The 14,294-nt window shown below is 41.4% G+C and overlaps 1 protein-coding gene across 2 annotated transcripts; it reads left to right on the top strand.

Annotated features, from left to right (window-relative positions):
- The first annotated feature begins 1,940 nt into the window (after window positions 1-1,940).
- Znf281 (zinc finger protein 281) lies at window positions 1,941-10,115 on the top strand. Of its 2 annotated transcripts, none has more exons than XM_036202459.1 (2): window positions 1,941-2,088; window positions 2,305-10,115. In XM_036202459.1, the coding sequence occupies exon 2, from the start codon at window positions 2,323-2,325 to the stop codon at window positions 5,008-5,010; it is 2,688 nt and encodes an 895-aa protein (XP_036058352.1). In that variant the 5' UTR covers window positions 1,941-2,088; window positions 2,305-2,322; the 3' UTR covers window positions 5,011-10,115. The 2 variants fall into 2 exon arrangements, with proteins under 2 accessions (XP_036058352.1, XP_036058353.1); XM_036202460.1 differs by having other exon boundaries at window positions 1,947-2,088; window positions 2,309-10,115.
- The last annotated feature ends 4,179 nt before the right edge of the window (window positions 10,116-14,294 follow it).

The following is a 14,294-nucleotide window of genomic DNA, read 5'->3' as shown; positions in this document are numbered from 1 at the left end:
AGAGTATAACCAGTGTAAGTGATGTGCTGGTGTGTTGTCATATAAATGCTCAAGGTACAGCTTCTAATGGTGAAAAACGGGAAAATAAATCGACCTTGATGAAGTGTGTCTTCTTTTGTCTGTTCCCAGGAAAGTTTATTTCAGGTATTTCCACTGCTGGAATGATTAGCGTTAACAGCTTTCCCCTCCATTTTATTTCACAGGGTCTCTTCATCTTCTTGATATATGGGGTGTACAACACAGAGGTAAGTCTGCTCGGAGTAGCTCAAGGCTGACAGACTGAATGAGAGAAATGACAGTTTCTTATCTTGATAACTGAGGGACAAAGTTGGCTTTTCATATCAGTGTCCTACTGCCCTTCATGCTTGGACTAGCTTATATGCATCCCAGCTTACTATTAAACACTGACACCCCCAATAAAGGGACAGCCTCATTTCTCACTGGCACTGACTAGTATTTTATTACTGCCTCAAGTTTTTGAATTTTCAGTGTTTAGCACTTGGCTATACTTGACAGCTGCAGGAAATACTTGAATGTAGTTGCATGGGTTAGAAAGGTACAATGCCACATCAAACTACTCATAAAATACAGTTTTGTTTTGTTTTTAACTTTTCCAGGCAGACTCAGAGAGGCCTGTGGAAGTAAATAATAATTTTTATGGTTTTAATTGTGAAATTTGTCAGGGAAGTTCTTTAATTACAAGAAGTCACTTAGTGAAACACTATGAGAAAATGGGCTGCAATTTCTTTAAGAAAACATACCATGTAAACAACTACTGCCCAAGCTGTTTCATTAAAAATGTCAGTGATGTATAAATCCTCCTAGGAGAGTTGCTGGTTTAGATTTTTGCATGCTCACTGTGAAAGTGAGCGCCTTTTATACATTATTGGGCACTAAGTAGATACTTATTTGTTGGTTTCGTTGGTAGAATTTTGTTGTTGTTGTTGTTGTTGTTTTCCCCTGAGACAGGGTTTCTCTGTGTAACGGCTCCGGCTGTCCTGGAACTGGCTTTGTAGACCAGGCTGGCCTGGCAGAAATCTGCCTGCCTCTGCCTCCCAGCACATTAAAGATGTGAGCCACCACTGCCCGGCTTGTTGGTAGAACTTTAAGATTTTACTTGATTTCCCCCAACTGAATAATGGGCAATTTTACATGAGTTTCTAGGCCTTCTGTAATGAAATGGTCGGGAGGGTGGGGTATGTGTCCTAGCAGAGATCTTAGAAAATAACGATGGCCAATATTTTACAGATGAGGCTAGAGCAACCAACGTGACAAGCAAACTCAGACAACTGAGAAGGTTTGTGGCATTTAAATACCATCTGATGATGAACTCTATGTGGGCGTGTTTTACAGGACGGCTGCACCTGGGATTACACGTGGTTTCCCTCTGCAGTAGCCTTCAGGTAGGTTGGCAGTGAGACAACTTTTTGCAACGGTGCCTCGATGGCGGTCTCAAAGGCTCCTCCAGGAAATGTAAAGATGCGTTATTACTGTCCCCATCTGAAAGGAAGGGTAACAGGTATCTGTAATCAACGCTTTCAGACAGAATCACAAGTGCTCAAGGAATCCTTTTCTGGGTGTGATTTTGATTCAGTACCTAGACTGCAAACCCTAACGTGAAGAAAATGCCAAAGTCCAGTCCTCAGTTTCTCCACCTTCTCCCCGGCTCCCACGCCACGCTGCAACACGCTCTCCCGGCGTCCCCCGACTTCCCGCCCCCCGGGGTTCCACCTCCTGAGCATCTTTTCCCCAGAAACCCTCAGCCACTTTCTGCCCCTCGACGCAGCCACCAATCAGGTCCCCTGGCTGCGGAAGCCCCTCCGCGGTCGGGCTCTAAGTCCCCGCCCCTCCTGCCCAGCCCCCAGCAGCTCCGCCCAACCGCCCCCTTGATTGACAGGCCGGCCAGGCGGAAACTGCGGCGCAGGCGCACTGAGCCCCTAGAGCTCCCCTCTGGTCCGGTCGAGGAGTTCCCGGCAGACACCGCGCCGCGGCTGCGCAGAAGCGGGGAGGCTTTTAATTCCATTGTGGAGAGGACGGCGTTATTTTTATTAACTGGAGGCGACGGCGGCTGCGGCGGCGGCGGAACCCGTAAGTGTGGCCGGCGGGCCGGGGCGGGCGCGGGGGCGGCCAGGAAGGCCGCGGGGCCGAGCGTGCCAGGCCGGAGGCGGCGGGGCTGCGGACGGGCGCCGGGCGCGGTGCGGGCTGGGCGGCGGCGCGGCGGGTCCCAAACGCTGCGGTGGTCCCGGCCCGGGGCCCGGCCCTACCGCCGTTCTCCCTCTTCCCTCCTCTCTCTCCTCTCCGCAGCCAGGCCTCCTCCGGGGTATGAAAATCGGCAGCGGGTTCCTCAGCGGCGGCGGCGGTCCCGGCAGTAGCGGTGGTAGCGGCTCCGGCGGCAGCTCCGGCGGCGGCGGCGGCGGCGGCGGCGGCAGCGGCAGGAGAGCAGAGATGGAGCACACCTTTCCCCAGGGTATGGTTATGTTCAACCACCGGCTCCCCCCGGTCACCAGCTTCACCCGGCCGGCGGGGACGGCCGCCCCTCCCCCGCAGTGCGTGTTATCCTCCTCTACCTCCGCAGCCCCGGCCGCAGAGCCCCCCCCTCCGCCAGCCCCGGACATGACTTTCAAGAAGGAGCCGGCGGCGTCAGCCGCGGCCTTCCCTTCGCAGAGGACCTCCTGGGGATTCTTGCAGTCCTTGGTGAGCATCAAACAGGAGAAACCTGCGGATCCCGAGGAACAGCAGTCCCACCACCACCATCACCACCACCACTATGGGGGGCTGTTCGCTGGGGCCGAAGAGAGATCACCAGGCCTAGGAGGCGGGGAAGGGGGGAGCCACGGCGTCATCCAAGACCTCAGTATTCTCCACCAGCATGTCCAGCAGCAACCAGCCCAGCACCACCGTGATGTATTATTGAGCAGCAGCAGCAGCAGCAGGACTGATGACCATGGCAACGAGGAGCCAAAGCAGGACACTAACGTCAAAAAGGCAAAGAGGCCAAAGCCAGAATCTCAGGGAATCAAAGCCAAGAGGAAGCCAAGTGCATCTTCCAAACCTTTGGTTGGAGATGGAGAAGGTGCCGTCCTCTCCCCAAGTCAGAAACCTCATATCTGTGATCACTGTAGTGCTGCTTTTAGGAGCTCCTATCACCTGCGGAGACATGTCCTCATCCACACGGGAGAAAGACCTTTCCAGTGCAGCCAGTGTAGTATGGGTTTCATTCAGAAATACCTACTGCAGAGACACGAGAAAATTCACAGTAGAGAGAAACCCTTTGGATGTGATCAGTGCAGCATGAAGTTTATTCAGAAGTACCATATGGAGAGACACAAGAGGACACATAGTGGAGAAAAGCCATATAAGTGTGACACTTGCCAACAGTATTTTTCAAGGACTGACAGATTGTTGAAGCACAGGCGCACATGTGGTGAAGCCATAGCAAAAGGAGCCGCTAGTGCAGATCCTGGGTCATCGAACCATAATAATATGGGTAATCTGGCTGTGTTGTCTCAGGGAAATACAAGTTCTTCAAGGAGAAAATCCAAGTCCAAAAGCATAGCTATTGAAAATAAGGAACACAAGACTGGCAAAGCAAATGAATCACAAATGTCAAACAATATAAACATGCAGAGTTACTCAGTAGAAATGCCTACTGTGTCTACCAGTGGAGGCATAATTGGCACTGGGATAGATGAACTGCAGAAAAGGGTGCCAAAATTGATCTTTAAGAAAGGAAGCAGAAAGAGTACAGATAAAAGCTACCTTAATTTTGTGTCACCATTACCAGATGTCGTTGGACAGAAATCCTTGTCTGGTAAACCAGGTGGCTCACTTGGCATAGTGTCGAATAACAGTGTCGAGACCATTGGTCTCCTCCAGAGTACCAGTGGTAAACAAGGTCAGATAAGTAGTAATTACGACGATGCCATGCAGTTTTCGAAGAAGAGAAGATACCTACCAACTGCCAGCAGCAACAGTGCCTTTTCTATCAACGTGGGCCACATGGTCTCCCAACAGTCGGTCATTCAGTCTGCAGGTGTCAGTGTTCTGGACAGTGAGGCACCCTTGTCACTTATTGACTCCTCAGCTCTAAATGCTGAAATCAAGTCTTGTCACGACAAGTCTGGAATTCCTGATGAGGTTTTACAAAGTATTTTGGATCAGTACTCCGGCAAATCAGAAACGCAGAAGGAGGACCCTTTCAATTTAACAGAACCACGAGTGGATTTACACACCTCAGAACACTCAGAATTGGTTCAAGAAGAAAATTTGAGCCCAGGCACCCAAACACCTTCAAATGATAAAACAAGCATGTTACAAGAATACTCCAAATACCTCCAGCAGGCTTTTGAAAAATCGACTAACGCAGGCTTCACTCTTGGACACGGTTTCCAGTTTGTCAGTCTGTCTTCACCTCTCCACAACCACACACTGTTTCCAGAAAAACAGATATACACTACATCTCCTTTGGAGTGTGGGTTTGGCCAATCTGTTACCTCAGTGTTGCCATCTTCATTGCCAAAGCCTCCTTTTGGGATGTTGTTTGGATCTCAACCAGGTCTTTATTTATCTGCTTTGGATGCTACACATCAGCAGTTGACACCTTCCCAGGAGCTGGATGATCTGATAGATTCTCAGAAGAACTTAGAGACATCATCAGCCTTCCAGTCCACATCTCAGAAATTGACTAGCCAGAAGGAACAACAGAAAAACTTAGAGTCCTCAACAAGCTTTCAGATTCCATCTCAGGAGTTAGCTAGCCAGATCGATCCTCAGAAAGACATAGAGCCTAGAACAACGTACCAGATTGAGAACTTTGCACAAGCATTTGGTTCTCAGTTTAAGTCGGGCAGCAGGGTGCCAATGACCTTTATCTCTAACTCTAATGGAGAAGTGGACCATAGAGTAAGGACTTCAGTGTCAGATTTCTCAGGGTATACAAATATGATGTCTGATGTAAGTGAGCCATGTAGTACAAGAGTAAAGACACCCACCAGCCAGAGTTACAGGTAAGGTCTCAAGAGTGACCAGGCTGGGAGTCTTCTAATGTAATTTTGTTTTATTTTGAGAACACTGCCATTGGAATGTTTCTACACGATCCTATTAAGAATAATGTAATGCCCTTTCAATGCAACTTTTCATATTTAGTTTATTTTGTTAGTGTGATTTTAGCTGTTTGTATTATGATTTTTAATCAAAATCAATAGATTAAAAATAGTTTGACATTCAAAGTGACAATGTTTAGCAATCAAATTTACTTGTATAGATTGTCAGGGAATAGCCCAAAAGTTTTAAATGCAAAAAAAACAAAAAAACAAAAACTACAGAAAAAAAAAAAAGAAAAGAAAAGAAAAAAGAAAAAAAACTTTGTTGATAGGATTAAGGTTATTCTAATTGCTTTACTCTCAGGAAAGTGTAATAACGCATGGGAATTCTGTACGTTATCACCGTAATGGAATATCCAATTTACAGATAGTATGATACACATTTCATTGTTTAAGTTAAGGGATCTTAAACATTTCAGATTGCTCTTTCTGGGCTGATAGAATATACATTTCATCATTTAAGTAAGGGATCGAAAACATTTCAAATGCTATCTCTGTCTGGGCTGATCCAAAATTCTGAGATTGTTGGCTACCTATATTTTGTTGCAGCTTTTAAATATACTCCAAACTTCCAAACCCACATTCATTCCAGCTTGGTAGAACAAATATTCTTGGATCTTTGATCAAAGCCTGGAATGATAGCTTTAATAAAAGAAAGAGGAAAAAAAAAAAAGCACCCTCTTTATCCAACTGTAACAAGGCTGTAATTCCATTAAGTGATTCTGTTAATGTCTAGTACAGTGTTAAAACCCAAGTGGTTGGTTGGTTTCAGTATTAGAAAGTAAGTTGGATTTGCATAATACATTGAAATTTGGGGTATGCATTATTCATTATACATGGCCTAAAACATTTTCTCACTTGTGCTATTACTTACCATCTTCACTTCTGGTTTTTTGGTACTTGTTCTTAACTTCCTCTTAAAGTTCTAGGCCTTCTTGTTCCTCCTCCCTGTCGTGATGGTTTCAATTTTAGAGTGATTTATCATCTAGTAGATAATTGATTATGCATTTTATATGTCTTATGGCATCTAAATACTAAACAATAGGGTAAACATCCCTGACATCACCTTTTTTTTTTTTTTTTTTTTTTAATTAAACAAACCCAATACAGATGTCCATGTACAAGCTATAGATATAAAGGGTTGTAATTCCACCTGGTAGCATAGCTTGTGTAACAGATAAGAGTGTATTTTCTAATGCCATCAGAACTCTTGGTGAAATTGCAGCCTTTAGTGTACATTTTGAAGGGGTGTATTAGTCAGTATTGTACAGGGATCTTGTCATCAGAACTTGCTATGAACGCTAATTGCCATTTGAAGCTGCTGATAGGCAGTGGCTCTGCTCTAAACCACTTTTTAGCAATTGTATTTTTTTTCCTGATTATATTTTTAATGTACTTTGATGTTTATGCTGATGAGTTTTTTATGTACTTTTGGTGATGTTTCAGTCTTATGAACTCTTCTGACGTCAGAAAAGTACCACTGGTTGTTTGCAGTCTTATTGTGTAATCAGCCTACCACAGGCTCCCATGTATAATAAAGTAATTAATATTGTGCAAGTGTAAAACACTTCTGTTATAAAAGCAGTGTTTTGAAAATAAGAAATTATTAAAAAATGGTTACAAAATACTAGTTAATTCCCTTTTCCCACCTTCCTTTAGCTTTAGTTAGCTAAAGGGTACCAACTTGTCATTGAAAGATTCTTAGAAAATGTGTTTAATTCTTTTACTACACTCAGTACTAAAATGTCTGTATGTCTTACTAAGTGCAGTAAGTTCTGTTGGGTACAGAGACAAGTGTGATCAAAGGATGGAGAGGACCTTTACCCCTGTATCTCTTAAGCTGTATGATTTCTCTCTCTCTCTCTCTTTTGTTTTATACAGGTTTTGAATTTCTTTAACTTTTATTGTGTGTACTGAATACTACATATGTATTATTCTGATTGTTTGCTCTAGTTTACTACCAATAAAAGTCCTGTTAATCACAAAAATTGAAGAAAGGAGATATCACTTAGTCATATTTTTCAGTTTTCTGTGGATTACATTTCATAAAATAGTCACATTAATGGTATAAATTGTAATTTAGGAGCTTGCATTTTTTATTGTATTTTTAATGTACTTTGTCTTTCTAGGTTTATATGAAAATGCATTGAATATTTTGTGTGAGGTGCACAATAATATAAAGAATAGAAATCTAATATGTAAATTATACTATATTGAAACTAGGTTAACCATCCTAAATATTATTCTAGGGAGAGTATTTATTTAAATAGAGAGGCTCTATTTAAAATCATATCGCAGTATTTTGGCTCAAGGTGTTATATATCCTTTTGCCTCAAAGGGTTATAATAAAATTACAGAATGATGGATTAAAATGGTCTTGAGCATTTTTAGTAAGAAAAAGAATGAAATTGCAGTTAACGTGTTAAGAAATTGAGGGCGTAGATATAGAAGGAAAAGATGAAATTGTAATATAGAAGATGCAGTAAAGGTATTTGAAGTAAATACTAACTTTAAATGATAAAAGAAGCTGAACCTGGTGGCCATGCCCTTTGTCCCAGCACTCGGGAGGCAGAGGCAGGTGAATCTCTTGAGTTCAAGGCCAGCCTGATCTACAGACTGAGTTTCAGCCCAGCCAGGGCCACACTAGGACCTTATCTAAAAGAAAAAGTTGCACATCAGAAAACTTGTGTGAGGTTTAGTGGTATGGATATTGATAACTAAGAGTGAAAACACCGAAGGTAGAATGCTCTTAGAGGCTGTGTGCATGTGTAATGATACAGAATTGATAGTTAAGGTAAGCATGGCCTGTGCCATTAGAAGGTAGGATAGCTTGTTCTGCCATAGTTACTCCACACTTGGTTGTCTCTTGGAGTTGAGTGCTAAGCAGAAACCTCACTCAATCTTAGGTGACTCCAGTTACCCGATTCCCTGCACAGCTTGTTTTCCCCAGATTAGCTCAAAACAGATAAGAATTTCAAAACCCACTTGCTTGCCTTCTGTTTTCCTTTTATGGAATGTATATATTGATTCTATATATCATATCAAATGATGTCATCAAACGTATGATAAATTTGATCATTTTAATTAAAAACCTTTTAAAGACATTAGACTATGTGTGGGCTGGGAATATAGTTGATAGAGTTCTTGCCCAGCCTGTTTTATCTCTAACCAAATAAGCAAGTACTAGGGAGATGGAGGCAGATAAGTTAAGGGTCATCTCTGGCTACATAGGTTTGAGGCCTGCCTAGGCTACATGAGGCCCTGTCTTGAAAAGAAGGCATTAGGTGTGAGGTAGAGGGCAATGCTGTGGGTTTCTGTTGAAATACACAGACAGTGGTAACTATCTTTCAGCAATTATTGAGCAGTAGTTTGTGAGGTAATTTTATGAGAACAGAATAATGTGCTTAACTTTTTAAGTATTGCAAACATGATACAAACATCTACCTCAGATTTCATGTATTGCACTAATTAGGCAGAAGTTCTTGTCCATTTTAATATGGTTTTCATCCCTGATAATCAGCATTTTATAATTAACTTTAGTGACCTTTCAGCCTGGCTGGGTGACAGTCTGAGCAGCTAACCTCATATATAACCCTTAGCCTCTAAATTCATAGGTTCTTGTTGAGCCGAACTTCCCTGAAGAGAGAAGGGGGAAAAATTTCAACTACCAACTATTTTTAGAGTAAAACCTTCTAAAGGCTATCATTTTCTGAGTTTAGTGGTCTCATGTTCTCAGTAGATACAGAATGATAGGATGTAGTTCTCACGACACAGGGCAGGACTGCCAGTGCCGCGATGGGTCCCCAGCTGCTGAAGGTAGTGTCCACAGTGTCATGGAGAGAGGGATCTGGGCAGTTGATTAATCTGCTTGTACCCTCTGAGATGCTAGAGTTCCTGGTGGGTTTTTATGTTGTTATTTTTTATGTCCTTAATTTATTCCTTAGAACGAGCAGCATTGAAGGTAGTGCCTTGGGATTCTGTTGTCTTAACCCTTGACTTAAAAAAAAAAAGAAAGAATTTGACACTTAGTTTTAATGAGGGCATTACCTTTATGAGGACATACACTTTTAAAATTCTGCTTTGCTTTTTGTTTTACTTAAATATATATTTGAATGTGACTAACTTATGTAGGTTCTAAATTGTTTTTTGTTGTTTTGTTTTTTGAAACTGTTTCTCTGTTGGAACTCTAGACCAGGCTGGCCTGGAAGGGTTCTAAGTTCTTAATGTTACAGCTTATGCAGTGAAATACTACCTAGCAGTTTGGGGTTCACAGACGGGGCACTTGGTAGGGTCACTGCCTCCCTAAGTGCACATTAGTGGAAATACATCTGCACATGGTGATTTACAAGTCAGTCAACAAGCATATATCTCATGTACGGACACCTATTAAGAATCCCTTCCTTAGAAGATGCCTATATTCTGAAATTTTATTGTACAAATAAAAAATTAATACCTGAAATGTATCCAGTGATAAATTTCTTCATCTGCAGCTTATTTCCTCACTGTGGGAGACGTTTAGGTTATAGAAAGCCTTGAGGTTGGGTGATACACCAGTCAAGCAGTAAGTTGTGTAGAACTTGGGGGTCCTTTGCATACCTTCTCATCTCACCTTGCAGGTGCTTAGGCTTGACAGTGTTTTCATCAACAGAAATGTTAGCAGTATAATCATTGGCCAATTCTGGAAGTTCTTTAGTTGTACAGAAGCAGATTCTGGCAGATACTGGCAGATGTGCAAGCAAACACAACCAGCCCATACCGTTTTATGTAACAGGAGTCAGATTATACTCACCATAGCCCACATGTGACTAGCTGGGCTGAAATGTGCAAGATAAGACGTGAAAAGCATGCTATATTTTGAAATAGGCCATTCTTGGGAAGTGTAAATAAGTAGCTGAGGGGAAAGTTGATGATTTAGACCTTACACTCCCAAGGGGAAGATTTGTGTTTTCTCTGTATTTATAGAGAATAAAGGAAGAATGAGTAGGGGTTGAGTATAAGGGATAGCTTAGAAGTCAAGAGGAACAAGCTTTGAAGGAGCAATCTTTGGCAATCTGTTCTTATTTTGCCATTCTTTCAGTTCAGACTGGTTGTGGCACTTTGGTTTGTTATGAACTTTAGTACTATTGTGGAACAATTAATAAATAACTCTTCACAGACAACTGTGGTGAACTTCTGTTTACATTCCCGATGTAGGAAAAAGATGGCTCACCATTGTGTTTATATATTAGACCTGTTCTCTAGTAACTCATGATACAGCTTCCATTGGTAAGAATTTTGAGTAACTTATTTTTGCCAGGCTAGTCAAAAATATAGTTATGTGTGACTGAATCAATATGTGAATAATCCACGTTTCCTATCCACTAGAAAAGCAATTTACAAGTATACTGTATAAAGGCATAAGACATTATAACAATGGTTTTGAGTGGTTATAAAAACTTGGAGTGCTTTATTTTATAGTTTTGTCTTCAAAATGTTTTTAAATTTGAAGTTGTGACTAGTTCATTTGTGTAGTCCACTGTTTATCTTTTGCTGGAGAGTGAACCAGGGTTTGCGCTGAAGTAGGTAAATGACCAATGACCTATCTCCTCGGCTATTTCTACTTTTAAAAAAAGAAAAAGTGTAATACACTGGAAAACCAAAGTTTAGAATGGGATCTAAAAAGCCAGGTGTGGTAGCACATGCTTAAAAGTAAAGCAGGAGGATCTCTGAGTTTGAGCATAGGCCTGCTCTACATAGTGAGTTCTAGGACAGCCAAAGCTACATAGTGAGACCCTGTCTTAAAAATAAAAAGCAGACAAAAGAGAAGAGATCTAAAGTGTTAATGAATTTGGTATGAGTGCATTGTTTAAAGTCTCAAAGTGTTATATTTTCAGATTCAAATTTTGGAGTAGATTGCAAAATTAAGATCAGCAGCATTGCCATTTTTTGTTTGGTCATGTGAAAACTTGCCTCTTTCCTACAAGAAAGCCATGAGCCAGCATTTAGGAGTTCCCTTTTCGCAGATAGGAAGAACTCCACATAGGTGTCATTGTGGGTCCCTTGATTGGTTTATGAATTGAGCTGGAAAGCCTTTCCAAGGATTTTCGAGTCTGACTTAGTGACCCATAACAACTGAATGCATGGTATGGGGTAGAAAGATGAACTTGAGTTGTCTAAATGCAGAAGAGCTTTAACTGGTCGTAACATTGTTTTCCACTTTTCTTGTAGGTCTCCCAACAGGGCATGGTAGCTTGGTCTTGAAATTCCAAAGTAGATGGGTGAGAGAGAGCAGGAGAGTTGCTCTACTCTGTCTCAAAACAAACATAGCCAGCCTTTCACTTTCATCTGAAAATTGAGTTAGGATCCTGGAGTAAGAAGTTTTCTTTCTTTAGATTATGGAGGCAGTTACGTGATCATCATCATCTCTGCAGATTTGGTCTTTAAAGATTTGGTCTAGGAAATTGGCATAGGGTAATTCAAAGTCATTGTAGGTTTGTTTTTTTTGTTTTTTTCCCCCCCAGTGGCCTCTTATTTTTAATTTTAAAAGAAAATAGGTCATGGTTACACTTAATGTAGATCAGTATTTTCTGAAGTACTAATGAACTTGAGATAATGGCTCACAAAACAAAAATTTAAAACTGTTGAGACAGATTTGTCTCTATATGGCCAGGAAAAAAGAATCCCAGGAAGACGAATATTAATGGACATAATAATGGACTTTACTATGGATTCCTTTTAAAACTCCTCCAGTTAGCTGGGTGATGGTGCCCCACGCTTTTAATCCCAGGAGAGGCAGCCAGATCTCTCTGAGTTCGAGGCCAGCCTGGTCTACAGAGTAAGCTCCAGGACAGACTCCAGAGCTACACAAAGAAACCTTGTCTGGAAAAACCAAAAATAAATAAAATAAAACTCCTCAAGTCTTAACTTAAATTTATTTACAAGACTGGTAATAATGACAAAATGGACAGTGGGTTACTGCTGGTGAATTACAGGGGCTATATTTAAAGATGAAAATGTACTTGAGGCTCCTTAGGGTGGCCTAGCATGTTGAATACAACATTACAATTTCTTCTTCATTTGGTTTTCTCTTTGATCTCATTAAACCCCTAAAGCAGCTTGGTGTAGTGATGCTGTAGTCCCAGCACTTGAGAGGCTGAGACAGGAAGATAATGAGTTCGAAGCCAATCTGAACTATGTAGACCCTGTATCAGGAAAGAAAAAACAAAAGAATGATAATGAAAATACTTTTTGCCTTTAAAGTCTGTCAAGTGTTTACAAATGTAACAACTTTTCTACAGTGTGCAAGTAAACATTTATAGGAATTGGTTATATAATGAAATAATTTCAAGACTTCCCATGACATTCAATTATGGAAATAACTTTGCAGATTTCCACATAAGAAATAGATGTACATTTTATAATTTAGTAAAGAAGGATCGCTTTGGATTATGTTGTCACTCACCCAGCCGAGCCAATTGCTCCATCTGGAACTAAAGAGAAAATCACCTTTGAGCAGCCTGAAAGTACTGTTTGTTAAAATTGTTCAGTACTGAAATAGCTTTGGGGGTTTGGACAGCTGAATGTGAGAGCAGAACTTCAAAATATATATGGAATTGCTTTTGATCAGCAATAGGTTATCGTGTACATAGTGATTTAGATTATCATATTTATCTCACTTCCTGCATGCTCTTGCTCTGTAATAAGGTAGAGAGAGCACAAATTACTGGGGACTGAATATACTTTCTTCTTTTTTTTTTTTTTAAGAATGTGGGTTTTCAAATGGAAGACTAGCTAGAGCAGATGGTGGGGACATTCTCCACAATAAATAAGATGAGTGTGTGGAGCTATTAGGGTTGTGATGAGAAAGGGAAGTTGGGCCTATCGGCAGGACACCAACCGCTGCAGGAACCTGACTTCTGATGAGTGTGTCTAGGAAACTGAGCGCCATAGAACTGATTACTTTTTGAATTCTTTGCCCATGTAAGTTATAAACAGTATCTGGTTTCTCCACGTTTCAAGACACCACAGCTTCCTGAGGCTTTCAAATGCTCAGCACTTTGGGTTTATAGTAAAATGTAAATCAAAGAACAGGCTTTTCAAGAAGAGAATGGTTTTATTAATTTTCTTTTTTAAATATGGCATCACTTTTAAAATAGAAATGGTTGAAAATATTTTTGATTATTTTATAATTTGACTTTGTTGATCTGATTTAAAAGCATTTTGGAATGAAAATAAATGAAACATTTTACTGTTAACAGTGGTAGAGGGTCGGAGGATGGTAGGGAGAGGGCTTGTTTCACATGCATGAGGCCCTGGGTTCAATCCCCAAATTCCTGTGCTGGGAAGCCAGGCATTGTGGCCGAGGCAAGTCAAACTCCAATCCAGACTAGACAACATAGTAAGACTTCACTTCAAAAACAAAAATTTGCCAATTGGTGGTGGTATACACCTTTAATTCAGTATCAAGAGGCAGAGGCAGGCAGATCTCTGTGAGTTCAAGGCCAACCTGGTCTACATAGCAAATTCCAGGCCAGCCAGAGCTATATCACAGACCCTGTCTCTAAAACAAAATGAAAAACAAAACCCCAAGAACTCTAGTGATGCATTTGGATAAACACACATCTCATGCTGTAAGTGATGGTGGATGTCTATGCTCATTTAGACGTGAGAGTGCTAGGAGAGCCTCGTGTCAAGATCCAAAAGAGGTTGGAAAGTGAGGGTGGAGGGAGAGAGTTTAGGGTGCTGATGTCTAACCATGAGCATTAAATCACTGATGGTAGTTAGATTTCATGAATCACAGGTCTGGGTGCTAAGTATATTATCTCTCTAGTGAAGAGCAGGTGCTGGCCAGAAATGCCCCCAGCTTGAGCTTGTACCCCGGTAGAGTCTGTGAAAGATCCATATAGAAAGCTTCACAGTTAGATCCCAAATCTGGGCATGGTGGTAATCCCAGTACCTGCTCAGGAGACAGTTGCAGTTTGAGGTTAGCTTTGGGCTTTATAATAAGACCTTGTCTCAAAAAAATTAAATTTTATAAAATCTCAGCTTGACATCTAATGAAAATACACATGCTGTATCTCTCGAGCCTTAATGTGCTCACCTAGATGGTGCTATGTGGGGACAAGGACACAAACATTCGGAAGTGTTAGCCAATAAATCCCATCAGAGGGGTGTTTATTCTAGGAAGTGCACGCACACTTAAACTAGGGCCTT

Source organism: Onychomys torridus, chromosome 11, assembly GCF_903995425.1.
Source record: "Onychomys torridus chromosome 11, mOncTor1.1, whole genome shotgun sequence".
Taxonomy (NCBI): Eukaryota; Metazoa; Chordata; class Mammalia; order Rodentia; family Cricetidae; genus Onychomys; species Onychomys torridus.
The sequence above is the reverse complement of the archived record's forward strand: the minus strand, read 5'-3'. Positions and strand labels throughout refer to the sequence as shown.

What these genes read in the sequence shown, in the direction of transcription:
- Znf281 (XM_036202459.1), top strand. Translation starts at nt 2,323, where the DNA reads ATGAAAATCGGCAGCGGGTTCCTCAGCGGCGGCGGCGGTCCCGGCAGT.